Genomic DNA, 20,667 nt, shown 5'->3' with positions numbered 1-20,667 from the left:
GTTAAATAAATTCTACTCATATACGCATAGATATTTAAAAAAAAATAAAATTATCAGTTGGTCACCAGCTACGCTATAGGCTAAGGCACCACCTTAGGCCCAAGTCGTCTAGTGACTTTTAACGTCATTAATTCGGTTGTACAATTCGTAGGAAGCTGGTGGCAAGCCCTTCATGCTACGCTAGCCAAAATCTCCCTACACTTACCATAACTGTTAACCTTACATTTTTTTATGGAAGGGGAAACCGAAGAAGTCGGTTAAAACCTCTTTTACTAGTGGAGAGAGAACTTGCAAACTCAACGCAGAAAGAGCTCTAGCTCCGAGTTTTCACCCAGTTCTTCTCAGTCTTAATTAATATCGTTTAATTAAGGTGATCCGTTGCCCAGTAGAAATTAAATTTACGGTTACGCTTTGAGACGTTTCGTTCTTTGTGTGTTCAACATATGCACATTTCCTCTTATAGTCAGAAACTTCTATCGTTTAATCCAGTTGTTTCTTTGACAGGTGGAAATTTATTTTACCCTTGCGCTTTGAGACATGGTCGTCACATAATAATGAAAGACTTGGCCGAGTCGTACAACTTCTCGTACGACGATCCATTAGTACCTGGCACGGAGTGGTTCTGGAAGCAGTCTGCCAAGAACGCCTCGGACACCTTCACCGGAACTACTTCGTCATCATCTAGCAGCAATACATTTTCTTCCAATGGCGGCGGTGGTGATACGGCGGACGAAGAAGGCGGTAACACTTCCGAGTTCACCTATGACGCTTCGGACTCTGAGGTCAGCGCTGGCAGCGGTGTTTGGTCTTCGCCTTATCTCGATTGCGGTGGAACCTTTACATGGGTCATCACCTTTTCGGTTCCGTTTTTCGGCAGAAGAAACGGATCTTCCATGGAATTTAGGTATCGTCATTTATCCTTGGCTTAAGGAGATCTATTCTGAAAGTCACTGGGTCAAACATTTTTCCCCATCTTGCGAAGACTCTCTTACCCTTCGGCGTAACGCAGCCTGTCCCGTCATCTAAGCTATATAAGCTGAGCGGGAGATTACACGAAGTGAGTCTTCACAAGAAAGGGAAAACTAAGATTTCCCTCACTGACTTTCAGAATCGACCTATTCTTATATATGAGGTTAACATTAACCATGTTCAGCTTTAATACCTGGTTTATTAAAGATATTAAACAATAATATACAATGTGCAACATAATCCGTCATAATTATGCCTCTGTATAAAAATTCTATAAAGCGGAGCGAAAAATACATTATTTCTTATAATCAATCCTTGAGCTATTGAAAATGTTACCATGGGAACGGAATCACGTGATAGCGAGGTACGAGCTATACTTAAGATTAGCAAAACCAGACACGTGCGAGGAGCTCTCAGTTACTTCCGGTTCCCATCAGTAAAGTTAGTTACTCGTATTTCATGGCGAAGTGGAAAGTGACGTAATTTCCGTCATATCCCGTAAACAAAGTTTCATTAAAGATAAGGATTTTATGGCATACTTATGACTAATTATCTTGCGTATGCTACGCGTTAACTTTTGTATGATATATTTAATTTAAACGGGAAATACGATTCTTAAATTATACCACAAAAAATTCCATGGTTCCAACATAAACTAATTGACCCATTTCAAATTTATCACAGACTTATGTACCTGTTATGGACTAATTAAACTATCGTATTTGTACTACGATTTTAAAAAATCATTAACTAATCAGCGCTCACGTGTATAACATGGATCGTTAATCCCATTTGGTAAACCTCAGGCTGAATTACCCATCATGGGTATTTTTTATAATGAAACTTTGAAGGAATAGTTCACCAAAATCATAAATATCTGCCATTCCAGTTTATACTATTATTATAAATACCTATTTGAAATTATTCAAAAAATAAATACATTGAGTATCATACTTTGACCATTCGATACGTTCTATGATATTTTGAGATTTTGGGAGGCTTAGTTTATCTTCATTAAAATATTTACTCATGATACGTTAATATTTCAAAGAGGAGTCGCTACTGTCAGTATCGACCTGCAGCAAGTGGGCGTCAATCAATGTGCCAAAGACGGTTCCTTATTCGCTGATACACACAAATGTCCAATTGAATCTACTCAGGTAATTAAGATTTCTATACTACTCATCGTCTTCCGGACGTGTTAAATTCTAACACAATGATTAAAGCAAAACCACTTACCTAATGAGGCTAGTTTGTGGTTAGCAGTTTAAATTCGGTTCTGTAAACGAAATGAAACATTTTCATTTTAACTCTGATAAATCCAGGGGAATTTAAAGTTGAAATTGAATTAATCTTAGGGACCTTAAAGTTGAAATTCTTGTTAATATTAGGAAAATGTAAGATGAAATTCTTGTGAATATTAAGGAACTTTAATTTGAAATTATACTAAATCTTAGATATATTTAAGTCGGAAGTCTAGTAAATTTAAGTAAAATTCATTTTACTATCTCGTAAATTTAAGTAAACTTCATTTTACTATCTCGTAAATTTAAGTAAATTTCATTTTACTATCTCGTAAATTTAAGTAAACTTCATTTTACTATCTCGTAAATTTAAGTAAATTTCATTTTATTATATCGTAAATTTAAGTAAACTTCATTTTATTATCTCGTTAATTTAGATAAGTTTCATTTTACACTCTAGTAAATTTAAATGAACTTAATTTTATACTTTAGTAAATTTTTCGAACTTATTTTTATACTCTAGTAAATTTAAGCGAGCATAATTCCAGTGAAATTTAGAAGTCTTAATTTAAATTTTAGTAAATTCTAGTCAACTTATAATTAAACTACCGTTACATGTTATCATAAAAGAAAATAATTTCAAAATTAAGTAAATCCTGTTAGTTAACCTAAGTTTAAAAATAAACATAATTTCATACTTCATTAAATCCTTGGGTCCTTTTATTTTTAACTTAGCATTTCGGTTAATTAACCAGTAAACTTTAGTAATCTTAGAAAAAAAATTCTAAATTAGTAAATCCTAACCACAAAACGTAAACATAGATGGCGATCGTATGTGTGAAAGAGTATCAAGAAAAAGTGAAAGCAGACGCACTTTCGCTTCCAATTGTGTTTAAATCTTCGCAGCCTCTTATACTTAACTGCTTAAATTCATTCTTGGTATTGTCGCAACGGCCCTGTTTTGCGTAACAACGGAATTTTTACCACAGACTTAAACGCACTCTCGCCAGCTGAATTTTCCCACATAGGTAGCTTTTAATTCTTTTATTAAAAAGAGATGGCGATGGAGTCTATCGCGACGCGTGCTACGAGCTATTCCAATCTCACTTCAATCTTTATTATAAAAGTCGAACCTTAGAGTAAAAGTATATGTAGGAATGAACTATATGCCCCAAAGAGTTAGAAATTAGTCACTCCGGGGGGCTGAAAATCATCTATCCGCTACCTTTGGCTGTACAGCGTAGTTAGAGAAACCTCCGCTACTCTCATTGCCGCTACTATCTAATATAAAAAATTTAAAGAAAATAAGTAGTCCCGAACTCGACGCTAATACAAATTTTGAGCTTGCGAGAGTGCGTTTAAGCTCATAAGGAAATCCGTGATCGCGAAACTCAACTTTCCTTTAACGTAAGCTGCCGTAAAGATACACTAAAAAAGCCGAATATTTATAGATTGGTTTGTCCCGTACGATTTTGGTGGGATAATTAATGGGAATCCTGTGAAATTTATGTTCCCGTTAAAGCGTGAACCTTCTAAGCCTTCTTTCTCGGTCTCTTTAGGAGACGAAGACCCGGTAGCAGCTGTATCAACAGCTCAAGACCCTCCTTTCGCATTTTTTTATCTCTCCCTCGCTTAAGGCTTTGGGAAAAATGTAAACCAATTTGTCACGAGAAATGTTTACAGCATAAAGAGAGCGCTATTTATTTTAAATACCGTACACTCTAGGAGGGCGACCAAAATATATTTAAGCCACGTTACAGAATTGCTCTTACAATTTTGCGTTGGTTTTTATTTTACTTACTTTGAGACAATCTCTGTGATTATATCGGTTGTTTTGGTTTCGTAAAGATTGGAATAGGCTTTATCCAATGATGTTGGGCACTGAAATCGTGATAGATGAGATTTTTCGAACAAAAAGCCCAATTTAATCCCGATAAAAAAACCATTTAAAAAATTCAATCAACACTGGATAAGAGAAATGTTGAAAAGCCATAACCCTTCGGAAATAAGCCTACCATAACTAGTTTAATCCCTTTAAATACCCACTTCATAAAATTTTCATTATTAAACAAATTTAATTATATAGAAAGTTAGAGTATCTAACTAATAACCATCAATGTTGTGTCTTTTTTTATAAAGGACTGAAATAAGTAAAATAGAAAATAAAATAAAATAAAATAAAATAATTTTAACTATATTAATTTAAGTAAAATTTAAGGTACCATTCACCAACTGGTTTCTATAAATATTACTAAACGTGGAAAAGGGGGATAAGTCGCCTTTATATTTTTATGTTTTAATGTTTTAATAACAGATTCTTACAATTAATTTAAAAATTAAATTTACCTTGAAATTATTTTCAGAAAGATTGAAAATTTAATCCTAAAATATAATTTAAAAGTAGAATGATTAGTTTTCTTAAAAATAATATAATTTGAGTATGATTAGATTTTTAAATATAATATAATTTGAGAATGATTAGATTTCTAAAATATAATACTATTCGAGTATGATTAGTTTTCTTATATATTATATAATTCGAGTATGATAAGTCTTCTAAAATATAAAATAATTTGAGTATGATTAGTTTTCTAAATTATTATTAAAATCAAATGAGACATGAAAATTACAATTTAATCAAATTAAGATTAGTTGTTCTAGTATCATTATAATATATCTTAATTGAAATTATTCCAAGAAGGATAAGTATGATTAGTTTTCTTAAGTAAAATATAATTTGAGTATGATTAGATTTTAAAGTATAATATAATTTGAGAATGATTAGATTCCTAAAATATAATATTATTCGTGTATGATTCGTTCTCGAAAATATACAATAATTCGAGTATGATTAGTTTACTATTATATAATTCATTACGAGTATGATTAGTTTTCTTAAATATAATATAATTCGACTATGATTAGTTTTCTAAAATATAAAATAATTCGAGTATGATTAGTTTTCTAAAATATAAACTAATTCGAGTATGATTAGTTTTCTAAAATATTACTAAAATCAAATGAGACATGAAAATTACAATTTAATTAAATTAAGCTTAGTTGTACTAGTATAATTATAATATATCTTAATTGAAATTGGACCAAGAAAGATAAGTATGTTTAGTTTATTAAGTTTAATTATAATGAGTTGGGACTAATATTTATTATAATTGAATTTAATTATATTTTAGTATATTGTGCCAATGTAATTGTAGGTAATCTAATTTTAAATTGTTATCAGAAATATTGGTAATTGAACACTGGTTATCTCTTTTGTAAGATAATGATTTTTTTGATAATAATTATAACTTAATAAAACAGATATAATCACATTAAAATTAAGTGTGCTAATATAATTATATTGAATCTAAATTGAAATTATTAGAAGAAAAATGAACAGTAAAATATTTGTATATTCTCACTTGTTTGTATACGTTTAATTAGTTTCCTTAAGAATAATTATAATTAAATTATTAATAAATTAATAATTTAATTATAATTATTCTTAAGGAAACTAATTAAACTTATACAAACAAGTGAGAATATACGTAATTATAAATTTATTAATAATTTAATATTGTAAAGATTAGTGTTGCTATAGTGAATATAGGGATCAAAATAATTGTTAGGAGGAAATTTTAAAAAAATTTCATTTTTCGTTTGGAAATTAGTAATTTAGCCCTGAGACTTAATATTTTGAAACCGTATGGTAATAAACCAAACTGTTTTTCCCCTTCAGTGCGTTCCGTTGTCCGCAGCGGGAATGGGTTTCAGGCGAGGCAATTACAAGTGCGTGTGTCGTCCAGGTTTCTATTTTCCCCGATCGCCCAAAAACCAGACCACCAACGGGGAACAGTCGTATTTCAGTGGTGCAGAAGCCGAAGCCGCCTTCTTGCGTCGAGTGCTGGGAGGTCACGAGGTGGCTACGACGGAGGCGACGACCGGAAGTAGCGCGTTGGCGACGGCTCTGTTTCCGGAAGACTTCCGATGTCGCCCCTGCAGAAGAGGCTGTGACACGTGCCATGACAACTCGCCTTGCAGAAGCGAAACTAACCTGCTACTTAAAAGCGTCATCTTGGGGCTTCAAAGTTTCACGACGACGCTTAATATTGTACTCATTTTTGTAATTTTTCGACTTAGGAAATCAAAGGTTAGTATTTTCAATCGACGGAAAAGATTCGTACATTATTTTTTTTTGTAAAACACAATCAGAATTTATCGTTTATTTATATTTTACTATAATACTTGTTGTAAGAAGTGTATAGTATATTACAACGACTAAAGTCACCTTGAAAATTAGTTCCGATCTAAGCTTAATTATTTCAATACGAGTGTTGAATCCTGAAATTTATCAGAATTATCTTTCACTAAGCCACTGCGAAAGACAAAAGGCTATCAGTTGTGAATTAACTACCACTTGGGCCAGGGCCATGCAAAGGCTGAAGGTGGGACAAAATCCCTGGGGCCCCCGAAAAAAGGCCCACCAACATGATTTGTAGGGGCCGGGTACCCATTTCCTTAACTTCCTTAGTATCCCTGTCCATTGGAAATTTAATTTAGAAGGCTCTTGGTGACATAATTTGTGAAGGGCCCTGAAATGTCTTTGCTTGGGCACCTAGGCTTGAGCTTAGTTGTGGCCCCTGATTCTCCTTCCATTTTTGTTATACCGATTTTTTAGTGATCATTTAAATAAACGCATTCTTGATACATTCATGTTTGATTTTACCTAAATGCAAAAAGGTTATTGATTCGTAACGTTTCTATTATAATTGAAGGCGGTTGCTAATGCCATGTGGATAATGCTAGAAACAGTGCTCATTGGATCTCTTCTAATTTACCAAACCGTGAGCTATTTCCGAGTTAAAATCGCTCTATATTTTAATCAACATAATATTCTTAATTTTATTTTAGGTGATAATACGTTATTTTGAACCAAGTATGTTTACTTGTCTTTTGGAGCCTTGGTTTAGAGAGTTGGGATTTGCAGTTTGTTATGGAGCAATCATTCTTAAAATTTATAGGTAAGATTTTCCATATACTGTATAACCTGAAAGTATCAACAGTTGAAGTTTAACAGTCTTGGAGTATTGAACGGCGATTCTGTCGTAGCCAAGTAGATGAGAAGAGCAACGTGTTATATGCTTCAGAATACGTTGTGCTATCTATTGTGGAATCTAAAAAATTAATTAATGCGACGTGAAAGCTTTATCGTCAATAATAATTAAAACACGTCCAGCAAAGCGATCTAGAAGTTTGAACGACAACGTTGGAGCAATTAGGGATAAGAGAAGATAAATTCATTGAAATCGGTTAATATTACTTGCAGTTCAACGATAACAAAAACTAAAACTGAAAAAATTTAATGAGATTTAAAATCGCTAGAGTTACACGGACCAATAGGCCTTCTACATAAAATACGATAAACTAGGATTAAATAGATCTCTGAGCCAATATAGAATTAAAAATAAATAAAATAGACAGATTTTCTAACGATAGACCGGATTCGACTTCTTTGGTACAAGTTTTGTAATTAATTTAAGTTTGTTTAGGGTTTAGCTTTTCTGCCCTTTTTAAAGAACTTCTCTTCCTTTTCGTGTGTTTTATCACTATTTGCATTGCAGTCCCCAGGTATTTGTTATTAACTGAACTATTTTCGTATATTTCTTTCTCCTTCTCTATCCCGTATTTGGATTTCCATTGCAACGCAACGAGTTTTAAAGTGTTTATGATTAGGCTTAACATCTCTTTTCGGTATGATGGTCGCAAATCAAATTTCGCACACGTCACTGATGAACCCCAATACTGCAAAATCGGTCTATCGTTAGAAATTTTGGCTAATCTTTTTAATTTTGGATTCGTTATTTACTATAGGATCTAATTGGTTCGTGTTTCTCGTGTTTAATCTATTCTCAAAGGCCTATTGGTCCGAGTAACTCGTCAGATTTTTAATTATTAGAAATAACTTACGGCACTTGTACATAAAATAATGAAGATTAAAAATTGCAAAAACCACTTCTTGTACAATAAAAAGTTTATTTAAATCTTTAAAATTTTTATTTAAATCTTTAAAATTCGGACGACTAGTTTCGCCACCATTCGGGTGACCTGACGAAGCCCCCGAATGGTGGAGAAACTAGTCGTCCGAATTTTAAAGATTTAAATAAAAATTTTAAAGATTTAAATAAACTTTTTATTGTACAAGAAGTGGTTTTTGCAATTTTTAATCGTCATTTAGATTTTTAATTTCTTTAAAATTGTTTAGGTCTTAGCTTTTCCCCCTTTTCATTATGAACTTATTTACTTTTTCGCGTGTTTTGCTATTTTAAGTCACGTTTCCAATGTCCGATATTTTTAAATATACCAACTTTCCTTAATTCTCTCTCTAAATTGGTCAATTTACGAAATTACTTAAATTATTTTTAGTATACTACGTGGCACATAAGCCCAACAGAAAATTGCCGCCATCTTCAAGTTCGAAAATATTCGTTTGAGAAGTTTAAAAGCGTTTTTGACCAAACGACTTTTGACATTGTCGTTCAAACTTCTAAGGCGCTTCGATTAATTTCTCTAATAATAATAATCAAATAAAAACTGAGCGAAGCAATTCCTTTGACTTTCTCTATCAACCTTGTTGAGGTTAACGGTAATAGTTAGTGTAAGGAGCTGTTGGCTCGCGTGGCACGAAGGGCTTGCCACCACCCTTCTGCCCATTTAACCCGGCTACCTGAAGTCGCATAATGACTTAGGCCTAAGGTGGTGCCTTGGGTATTAGCCTAGCTGATTATTATTATTATTATTATTATTATTAAATTTGTTTCTAAAATAATTAATGATTTGACACGATATCGAATCAAACATTCTTTTATTATATAAAAAATAATGCTTGAAGTTATTCACAATCATTTCTTTATTTAATTCTGCGTTACCTTAATAACTAATGCGTCAAAAATGAAACTGCAAATAGTTGGGCAAATTAGGTTTTGAAATTTTTAATTGACCATTAGTAAATTCCAGAATTAAAACATTTAAGTTTCATCAACCCGGCATTATTTATTTGCTATTAAATCTTAACATTGACGGGTCACGTTGTTACTTCGAATAGTTCCAGACTGTTGATTTCTTTCTGAGACAACCTTTAAAAAACGTAACTTTATTTGATCATAAGTAACGTAAATCACTGAATGGTTTCATTAAATTATAATCTGTGGTGAAATGAATGCATAAGCTTTAAAAATGGAAACTTGACACAAGCAGAAGTGGACTAGAAACAATTTTTTCACGTGGGCATGGTGCATTACCGGCCCCATGTTTTGGTAACTCAAGCCAAGAGGATGCTGATAGGGTTGTTTAAAATAGACAATTTAATGCTCCTTAATCACCATTTTGCACAAGTTAACGTTATTGTTTTGGTTTTTATTAGTCGATTGTGACGTGTGGGACAATTCCGTCCTCTCGTCCAATTGATTGATCAGGTTGAGATATGTGTAACGGCCACGCCAATGGGGGGATACTTGGGGACAGGGGTGGGGACACCCTTGGCGGAAGTATTCCGACCGCCCGTTGTGGGATTGGTGGTCTTCCTCAAACGGCCATCCACAAACTCTGCCTCCTTGACGCTTGAGATTACAGGAGTATTCCACTACTCCCGGCGAACGTCATTTTTTCTGTTGGAAGCATTTCAATTATCAATAACCCTTGACTGTTTTCTCAGGCACCATTATCAGACACTTAAAAGGACTAGTAATAGTTCTCGGGAAGTTTACAGTCTTAAGACACAATTATTTATATGGTTTATGACGAAAACTGATTATCATTTAAATTTCGCCGGGATAATAAATTGTTATTATGTAACTAAAGTTAAAGGGGAACGGCCAAGCTTTTCCAAATATGGCCTTATTTCCGTATCAAAAGTTTAACAAGACGTTCAATATACTAACACGTACCTTTTTTGTCTTGAAAAAATAGCTTTTGGCCCAAAAAGTTGAAACGAAAAATAACGCCAGGTGTTTGGGTTTGAATTTTCGTCGCCATCTTAGGTGATTTGAGAACTATCCTAACTTTTAAAATCGCGCAATTTAGGCTTAAGTCTCTTATAACTGGAACGCGCCGCGCGTGCAAAACAAATTTTTTGCGTCTTCAGCAGCGTTCGCTTTTACGTTGTTTTTCTGTCTCACCGACTTCTCACCAGGTGTCGTGGCGAACGCGCGCTTTTCAATTTCCCGAAATTTCCTTATTTTATTAAAAATTAACCACTCAATATTTGTTGAAGCGGTTTTCGCCATAAATTTTAGTTTTAAATGGGCTATAGGGCTATCTAACTGGTTAAAGCTTGACCGTCCCCCTTTAACAAATGTTCATTTAAATTTTCATGATTGCTTTCTGTAGAATTTTGGCCGAGTTCCAAACGCGCAAAGCCCACCGAGTTTGCGTTCGAGACAAAGACCTCATGAAGTACCTGACAGCTATTATCTTGGTGGTAGCTGGTTACATGGCCGCTTGGACGGCGGTGATGACGGAAAATATCGAGGATGGCAAGGGCATCGTCGATCACGGCCTGACCAAAGAAGGCCTGAGATACACGGTTTGCAAAGCCCTCTGGTGGGACTATATCACCGAAACGGGTACTGACTATATTTAATTAGACATTCTACCTAAACAGTTTCTTAACGAGATAAGCATCTATCTTCTTAAATGTGCTCAAGCCACTTTATAATAGAAACAAATTTCCAGCCAATTCGCGTATGTGTAGACCGCATCACTGCTTAAAATATGATGTACCGATGTAAAATTTATCAAATAAAGCCCAGTTCACACTATACAATTAATTGGGCCACATAATTGAAACCAACTAATTGTAAGCAAGAAAATTGAATAGTGTGAACAGAAAAATTGTAACCATTGTTCCAACTTTTTCTGTTCACACTGTAAAATTTTCTTGCTTACAATTAGTTGGTTTCAATTAAGTGGCCGTATTAATTGTATAGTGTGAACTGTGCTTGACACTTCGTTGTGATGTTAACTCTTATACAAATCATAGATTCTCGTTGTAAGATCTTTCGAATTTTATTACACGAGGCATTTAGCCAAACCGTTTTATTCTTTAAAAATGTATTTTCAAAATCAGCAGGAGCCTGTTTTAAGGAAATAATATTAGTGTTATTATATTTATCTCGTTAAAGTTGTTATATACAATTCGATACTTCTGCTAAAAATTATTATTATCTTTGCAGGCGAAATAACCTTTCTATTTCTCGGGATGTACTTGACGTACTGCATAAGAAACGCGAAGCGTGACTGTTTTCACGAGAAATGCGCGTTGTGTTGGGCCGTTTACATCGAATTCCTCTTCTCTTTATTGCTCTATTCCATTCGGTGAGTGCTCGTTTGTGACCACTGCCACAAATTCAGCTGTCAGTGAATTAAAAGGATAGCTAATAGATGTTTTTATAAAGTAATGTGGCCTTCTTGTTTAAATGTTGCTCTTACGTCACAGTCTCTTACTTAAACAAGGCTACGAGCGCGCGCTACACTCGCGAGGAATATAGCCTTTTCTAGTGCGCGTGCAAATTGCTCGTGCGAAGAATACACTAATAAATCTGGGTTTTGTGACGTAAGAGCAACATTTTAACAAGTTGGGCAAGACCACTTTTTATTTTATAAAATCAACTATTTAAAACATTATGAAATTGGGCGATAAAAAACCGATCTCATGCCCTGTTCTGATTTCTGGTGACTAGCATTTGGCATCCTTAGATCCATCACCGAACGATAAGTTAAAAACGTATATCAAATACTTAGTCATGAATGAATCTAGATATGAAGGTAGTGTATATATATTTTGGACGCAATGTCAGGATTTTACAGTAGCTAAAATCTTTAGGATATTCTTAATTAGAAATTTGTTGCCCTTGTATACGTTTAAATATAGTAATGGCTCTAGAGACACCCTATTTAAAATATAACCCGTAAAATTATGTTTAGTCCAAGGGGTCATTGCAGGACAGATTTTCCCACTTGCTCACCCGACAATCGCCAAATTTCGTGAAAACTTGTATGTAGGTTTATTTTGGCCTTGGAAGTCGATTCTGGCTGAGCGGTTGCTGAGATTCAGTGTAGTCCTATTTTGAAAATGACATTGAACCCTACCATTAACCATTTTTTATCTCAGCTTCATGCTATATATAAGAAAAAATACAATAAATCAAGTTTTATTTTTAATTTTCAAAATTTAATTTTTTTCCGCATTGCCCTATACGCGCTTTAGTTGCAGTCAAAAAACTGCGAGGGTAATATTTTTTGTTTTCGAGAAAAAAAATTATTTTGTATAACCCTCCTTAAAAAAATATGGAAATTTAAAAAATATATACAGGGTGTTAAGTAAAAACGATACAGAGCCAATTACTCAACATGTGTTTTAAGTAAGAATTTTAAATTTGCAGGTTACACAGAGGGTGCAGGGGGACATATAACAATGAAAATTTCAATGACCTTGAACCGGTTCTTCAAGGTCATTCATATTTTATCTCGAGAACCATTAGGATTAGAAAAATTGTTCCAATTAGACATGTGTTCTACGTTAAATTTTAAGTCTAAGCAACTTTGACCCAATCTAATTTGACCAATGGTAAGCCGAGAAATGTTAGACCAAAAACCATAAGGTCTTGGAATGGGGAAAAAAATTAAATTTTGAAAATTAAAAATGAGCTATTTTCAGGGTCAAAGGTCAATTATTTAAAAATTAATTTAATGTATTTTATCTTATATATAGCATGAACCTAAGTGCTTATTTACATTGCGCTCTTCGATTCCTTTAAAATGAACCCTTTTTCGAATTTTTGGGTTAAGTAGAAGCTGAGATAAAAAATTGTTAATGGTAGGGTTCAATGTCATTTTCAAAAATGTGACTACACTGTATCTCAGCAACCGCTCAACCAATTTTAATGAATCCACTTCTACGGCCAAAATAAATCTAAATACAAGTTTTCACGAAATTTGGCGATGGTCGGGTGAACAAGTGGGAAAATCTGTCCTGAAATGACCCCAAAGTTTAATACCACCATATTATCTTTTGCCAATCCTAAAATTGTTCTTTAACCCTAACTTCCCCTTAAACTGTCCTTTCGTGATAACTTCAAATAACCCTTTTGTTACAGCCCGTTATTCCACTTTTGTCAGAAGCCCTAAAATTTCGAATAGTCCCTTTTGTCATATCCCCAGTCCATAATTTCCTTTACGTCTGATCTTCGAAACCCTTCGTTATCGTTTTCGAAAATGGTGGTTCAAATCTAATCGAATATTAATTTCAAAATTGGCCAATAGAAAATTGTTTTCAAAACGTGTCATATTTTATGCAAATCCAATTTATTCCAATTTGATGAAAATTATTTGATGGAAAATGAAATGATAAAAATTCAGTGTGCCCTATATGTATAATGTTTATTAGTTTTACTGATATCGGCAGATTTCCGGGGATAGCCAGAGTTCCTACACATTAGTTATGAGCCCAAAAGGACGAAACCAGTCTACTGTTGGAATCTCTGGCCTAAATTTTGAATTTTGATAGAAACAGAAATGTATTCAAATTTAGATTCGGATTTACAAACCCATAATACAGTTTTTTTTTCGTTTTGAATAAACGCGATTTACGAACGCGCATAACTATAATAATTGTTTCTATAAAATAAAATGAACAAAACGTAAAAAATAGAATATGTTGCTCTTACGTCACAACACACAGCTTAATTAGTATATTCTTGGCACGCGTGATTCGCACGCGCGCTAGGGAAACCTTTATTCCTCGCGACTGTAGCGCGCGCTCGTAGACTAGTAAAGAAAGAGGCTGTGACGTAAAATCCACATTAAATAATAGGTTTATTAATGCAAAACGTATTTCCTTACAGACATATTGTTTGGTTACAAATGGATCCCGACTACTTGTTTTTCATGTACTTCTTGAGATGTCAATTGACGGTATCACTGAACCTCTTCCTAATATTCACCCCGAAAGTAATGCTTTATCATTGCTTATGATTTTATTTCCCGCCTAAATGTAAGCACTGCCATTTTGAACAAGCAATGAGGCCACCCATGAGTAAGTTAAAAGGAACCATCTATGGACTGCAATGTAAAGGATGATAAAATTAGCGAATAAGTAGATTAGTCCATTTGTTTAGGGTTTAGCTTTATTATCCCTTTTCATAATGGACTAATCTACTTTTTCGCTAATTTTATCATCCTTTACATTGCAGTCCATAGGTGGTTCCTTTTAACTTAACATTGCATATATACTAATCTCCACCACTCTCCCCCTATTCGGCTTTCCGTTTCTATGCAACTCGTTTTGAAATTTTTAATATTTCGGCTTAGTTTCTCTATTCGGTGTTATAGTCGCGAGCCAGATTTCCCGCACGGTACTAACGAGTCCCAAATAGGACGAAACCGGTCTACCGTTGGAATTTCTGGCTATTTTATTTAATTTAGTTTTTCACTCGAAGACCTATTTGGTCCGAGTTTCGCGTCTTTTTGTTTGTTCGTAGACCTATTGGTACGAGCTATTAGTAAGTTTTTAAATTTCTTTGTTTAGGGTTTAGCTTTATTATCCCTTTTCAAAATGGACTAATCTACCTATTCGCTAATTTTATCAAAACATGAGTAACATTATAACAAATAGAACATCAATTAGGAAAAATTATCACCGAATTTTTTTATACATAAAATTATCAACGAATTGATTTTACCAGAAATTGCGTAGTTTAAGAAATCCCTAGAGTCTAAATATGCCTTAGGCGAAATATACTTCTGCCAAGGACGATAGCATAGTCGGTGCTTGCTGAGAATGTCAGTGTCAAAAAAAGTTCAGTAAAGAAATTAACATTGAAATAATAAGTGTCTGGTATAAAAACCTGTTGAGGTTAACGTTAAAAGTAAGTGTAGGGAGCTTGAATTGGTATTTTCCACCCAGCCAGCCAGAAAGTGGTTTCTTCTAGATACTTGAAGTGAACTACGTGTGTAAAATAGTGTATGCAAAAATTTTACAAAAAAATGAGCCAGGCTTTCCCACTCATATTTGAAATCTGACCAACCTTTGTTCGTTCGTTCTCCAATGGGAAAATGACAATAGCTAAAACCTGCAGAAGGTCGCGAGGAAAAATATAAGAAATATTCTAAAATTGACAACTGATTGAGAATTGCGGTGCCTACAATTTGGGGCTAAAACAATATCTTATTTTTTACTTAATTATATCACGATGAAAATTCAGATTTTTGTAAATCCTTAGCTCTGGTACCATCACCGGCCACCGGAAGCTTTGGACCCTCGTAACCGCAATTTCTCAACAACCGGAGTAGTCGACACCAGCCACGACCATATTCCCGAAGCCATGAAATTACACGAAGCCATCGTCTCAAATGGCGAATTAGACTTCTCAGATGTGAACTTAGCCGATATGGACCCCGAAGATATCAGGGTAAACTCCTTTCGCGTTAAGTATGCCTGTTTTTTCTCCACAGGTTAAAGTGGTTCTCCCCAAGTTCTTCGGTTTCTACTTTTCATAAATACTTGTTAAGGTTAACGGTAATAGAAAGTGTAGGGAGCATTTGGTAAACGTGACATAAAGGGCTTGCAACCACTCTTCTGCGCAATTTAATCCAGCTACTTAGTTTAAAGGCATTAAACGTCGGTAGCTGACTTGGGCCCAGGATGGTGCCTTAGGAATTATCCTAGCTGATTATTATTCTTATGGAATTGTCCGTGGACTGAGCAAAAACATTTCACTTGGGCATTTTAGATTTTTAATTAAAAAAATTAAACGGTTGAAATAATAAATAAATAAGTAATTAAAAAATTGGGCAATTTTCTTAAAAGAAAATCGTTTGTTCGGCAGCTGCGAATTGGTACGGAGCTATCCGCTGTCCATTATTTGACACCGAAGTAAGGCTATGGCTTTCAACGACACAATTGGTTACTTCGTTTATTAATAAGCTTACTATAAGTTAACTGAAAATGTTTATAAACATTTCAAGTTTTTTTCTAAAGGCGTTAAAAATTTATCGAAAGTCGAGAATTTCCATTAAAAAATTAACACAGCATTCTAACGAATGTAAAAATCATAGAATTCCAATTGATTATAATGAACGTTTATATAACATTTCATAAGTGTTGGTTTTCTATAGAACAGGTTAATATATTCATGTTATTTAAAATAAATATTTTATAGACTTAAATCTTAGTTAAAATGTCCGCTCTTTAGTAAATAACCTTGAAAATGAAGGAGTCGCAACGCAGTTGCAAAACAAACTTTTTGATGGGTTAGTGGAAAGGCTAGCACTTTCACCTCGCAGCAAGCGGTGCCTGCTTCTATCCCAGCGGGTGGAACTGACAAGGAGACATCCCAAAGTGTAACCCACCGATTTTGTTCAAACTCGAGGGATTGGTAGACCTTCGTGTGTCATGAAAAACCCTAAAGGGAATCTATTCAATGGGCAACCGTTTTGCCATGGCAACGAAAAATATTTTTGACAACACAAAATATTACATTTTCCCATTGAAAATAACATGGGATTTTGACCTCAAATTGATCAAAAGTTGATAAATTTTGATGTTTTTTTCTTCAATTTTTATCTATTTTTTCTATTTTTGGCATTTTTGAAATTTTGAAATTTGTTAAAATTTTTCCTAGGATTCGGTCAGAATCCCATGTTATTTTCAATGGGAAAATTTCCTTTTGTTGTTGCCAAAAACATTTTTCGTTGCCATGGCAAAACGGTTGCCCATTGAATAAATTCCCTTTAGGATTTTTCAAGTTACATGAAGGTCTACCAATCCCTCGAGTTTGAACCAAATCGGTGGGTTACACTTCGGGATGTCTCCTTGTGAGTAAATCTCGGAACAACTCGCTAGATGACTTTAGCCTACCTGATTATTATTAAGTGTAGAAAGAACGATAAATAAAACCTTTTAGTTCGTAAAACTCAATTAGTTAGGATAATTAATATACGAGATTAAAAACGTGTTTCCTTAACTAAGTCAATTGCCACACTGTTTTTCTTAACATTCAAATGTTTCTTCTCCTTTAATAAAAGAACGCTTGATAATTAAACCCATGGCCAATAAACGCTTTTCTATTTACCCTAAAATATTATAAAAAATATTACTTCTATAAATAGGGAAATATCTACATTGAAATTGGGCTGGTATATTCCCGTTGGATAGAATCCTATTGGGCCGAATTCCCAATGGATCGAATCAAAAAATATACTTTCACAATTGATCGAATTCTATTTTTGCAATCCCATTGGGTCGAATCCCATTTATTCGAATAAAGAAAGCAATATAAAATTGAAATCTGTTTATTTCGTTAGGTTAGGTTAGGTTAGGTTAGGTTAGGTTTCATGCTTTCACTTGTGACAAACCAAATGACGGTTGAATGGGACAGTCGGTCGAATGGGATTCGGTTGAATGAGAATCGACCCAATGGGCACGGACCCAATGGGACAAAAGCATAAGGCTTCCGTGCTCATGACAAGTATAACATTTTGTAAAGAAAATTCGGAAAAAAAGAAGTTTATATATTATTACTTTGTTTATTAAATGTTTATAATTTTTTTCACGATTCTTTTTGCAACTCTCAGTGCGAGCTACGCCGAGTATACACACAGCTGCAAGTGTTACGCAATAAAACTATGCGCAAAGACAATCCGCATATTTCAAAGCGTCGAGGTGGTCGAAAGGTGACTCACAGGCGATTCAGTCTACAGCCTTTTCACCACAAACACAAGCACAACTACCCGAACATCGACCCCACCGAAATCACGGAAATATCCAAAACTCCCGAGGACTCAACTGCCAGCGCCGAAGGGGTCAACCCGGGCTGCCCCAACGATGGTGCCATGGCCCCCCTCGCCACCGAGGAGAGCTCGGGCACTTTTAACGGAAGTGGCGGCGAAAGGCCCCAGACCCCAGTCGCGTCTCCGGGTGGGGCTGCTGGAGGAAGCAAAGCCAGCAAGTCGAAAAACTCCAAAAAGCTTTAAAATACAAGGTACTCACAAATGATATCACAGGTTAGAACCTGAGGAAAGTGGGACAATCTAAGAGGCAACTTAGAACAACAAATAAAGGGCAAAACACTTAACATGGCAACGCGTCCTCTGGTGGTAGATGTTTGAAATAAATCTACTCTTATGTCAAGTTATCATCTCTAACCTCTTGAAGCTTTATTAGGTAGTTAATTTGTTTGAGTAGACAATGTGTCAAACCACCACAGTACCGGCTTTAGTCGTTGCTCTAGGCTAAGAAAGGTGCTTTTTGAGTGTACCATCTCTTATTTGTTGGTCTATGAATTCTATTACGTGTGCCACAGCTGAGGATAGTAATAAAGAAAATATAACTCGCTATTTTATCTACTATTTATTTTTGGTTTAATTGTTAACAAATAAAGTATTTAATAAATTCCAATAATGACCCAAGTAGAGGTTCTTTCGAAGACCGTTTAGGTTAACGGTAAAAGAAAGTGTAGGAAGCTTTTGAATTTAGGGGATTTAAAAGTCGCTAGATGACTTGGGCCTAAGGTGGTGACTTGGCTTAGATGCAAATTATTTTTCTTTTTATTTAGCAAACGCTTTCGAATTAAATTTTCAATGGTGTTCTTTCCAACTTTGTGGTTTCTTTATGTACTCTTATAAGATCGTTTATTATTTTTGACTATTAAAATGATGAAATTTAGAATACGTTGGAGACCAGCGTAGCAAATATGAGGGATAAGAATAAAAAAAATTAAGGTTCAAATGTTTTAAGTAGTTCTAATCAGAGGAATAACCGCGGCATTTTTCAATTTTTTTTTAATATTGAAATATGTTATATTTTCACTGAACACATCAATGGTACTCATGCATGAATGTATTTATACTTCGAAACAATGATTATTTGGAATCAATTCGTGAACATCATGGTTAATAGCGCCGAAGACGTTTGTTTTAGAGACCTTACTGTTAGTGCATGAGACGGGATTGCGAGAAAAGTCGACTAAGCCCCGTAATTTAGCTAAAGTATAAATACATTATTGGGTACCAATAATTTTTAATATTTGATTAACTTTAAAGATCAGTATCTATTTTTCTTTGAAGCACCAAAACGTCACAAGAGATTGTGCAAACATTGGAAGCTTCCCTGGACACACACTAAGTGCGAATGTTCCGAGGAGATGTCGTCTTACCTAAAGGGTGAAAACACAATTGGTTCTGATGAGTGAAACTTCAAGGATTTTATTAATCGTAAAAGTGATTGAGAGCAAATTTTAGTTGGATTTTATCAAACATTACGTGCCATATATTATAGTTAAATGGAACTGGGACGATGGAGGGAATTTTTGAACATTTTATTGGATGCATTTATATCTTATTATTTTTTAATATAAAGCGTTGTCATTTTATTTTCTACGGATGCCACGCGTTATAAACAAAACAAAAACCAACCAGTAAACAAACAAACAACAGTTATAGGTTTTAAAAGTAACGTTGTCTTTGAATATAAAACTAGACGTATCGAACAAAAAATAAAGTCGCGATAATTAAACTGAGTACATTAGATTTTAAATAAACAAATAACAGTTTGTGAACTATATTACCGAGTGCATGTTATAAAGATTATTATAAAACGAGGTAATTTAAACAAAAGGCTTTTTATTCCTGTTGCAAACGCGTGTAAAATTATTATTATTATTAAAAAATAAGTTGTTACGATCATGATTCCTAAAACTGTATAAATCGGGAATTTGCTGCTGACGGCTCGGTCGTACACCATAATAATGAAGTAAAATTTACTAGATTGAAAATATTTTATGCGATATTGGTGCAATATGTAGTCGAAGGCTGGATAATAAAGCTTGTTTCTTAAAATTGTTGTTTATATGTGCACAATCAAGCGCGGTGATTAACGTACCATCTACTATCAGAAAAGAGAAGTACTTATTTATTTCAAACTGAGATTACTATTTTTATACATATTAATGTTGATTAATATCACGCGTAGTAATTCGAGTTGTATCCTGATTTTTCGGTGGTGTAGGCACGTTTTGAACTACACTCGGAACTGGTCTAACCGGCGTCACTGTTTGTGGTGCATTAGGCACACCGGTAGGTACAGTCGTTGTTATCGGAACATGATTCAAACTCGAGAGTGGTATTAAAGGATATCTGTTCCGTCTAACTTGACCAATTGACGTGGAAACAATGTACGATCTTGGTTCTTCAGACTTCTTAACAACCTGTCCCTCATTTATCATATCTCCCCGTCTTCAAGATCACGAGTCCGTTTCCACGCCACTTCTCGCGACTCAACTTGACATTGTGGAGGAATTTTGGAAGTCAACAAGTGGGTGCTGTAGAAATAGTAGTGCGAAGCCTGCGGTTCATCAAATAGTTCAGCAAGGCTTAATCCATTTGTACGATATGACAACAA

The 20,667-nt window shown here is 34.3% G+C and overlaps 1 protein-coding gene across 1 annotated transcript in view; it reads left to right on the top strand.

Annotated features, from left to right (window-relative positions):
- LOC149956640 (metabotropic glycine receptor-like) overlaps positions 1-20,056 on the top strand; it is a 60,004-nt gene extending 39,948 nt beyond the window's left edge. Inside the window, exons 4-14 of the mRNA XM_090165493.1 lie at positions 505-904; positions 2,021-2,129; positions 5,953-6,363; positions 6,989-7,057; positions 7,125-7,234; positions 10,599-10,834; positions 11,444-11,585; positions 14,114-14,219; positions 15,491-15,679; positions 17,844-18,250; positions 19,335-20,056. Coding sequence (XP_090021619.1) covers positions 505-904; positions 2,021-2,129; positions 5,953-6,363; positions 6,989-7,057; positions 7,125-7,234; positions 10,599-10,834; positions 11,444-11,585; positions 14,114-14,219; positions 15,491-15,679; positions 17,844-18,242 — 2,171 coding nt within the window. The 3' untranslated portion in view covers positions 18,243-18,250; positions 19,335-20,056. The remainder of the gene's footprint in view (positions 1-504; positions 905-2,020; positions 2,130-5,952; positions 6,364-6,988; positions 7,058-7,124; positions 7,235-10,598; positions 10,835-11,443; positions 11,586-14,113; positions 14,220-15,490; positions 15,680-17,843; positions 18,251-19,334) is intronic.
- The last annotated feature ends 611 nt before the right edge of the window (positions 20,057-20,667 follow it).

This window comes from Leiobunum rupestre, chromosome 2, assembly GCF_980474605.1.
Source record: "Leiobunum rupestre chromosome 2, qqLeiRupe1.1.hap1, whole genome shotgun sequence".
NCBI lineage: Eukaryota > Metazoa > Arthropoda > Arachnida > Opiliones > Sclerosomatidae > Leiobunum > Leiobunum rupestre.
Note: the sequence above shows the minus strand (reverse complement) of the source record. Positions and strands in the feature narration are given on the sequence as shown.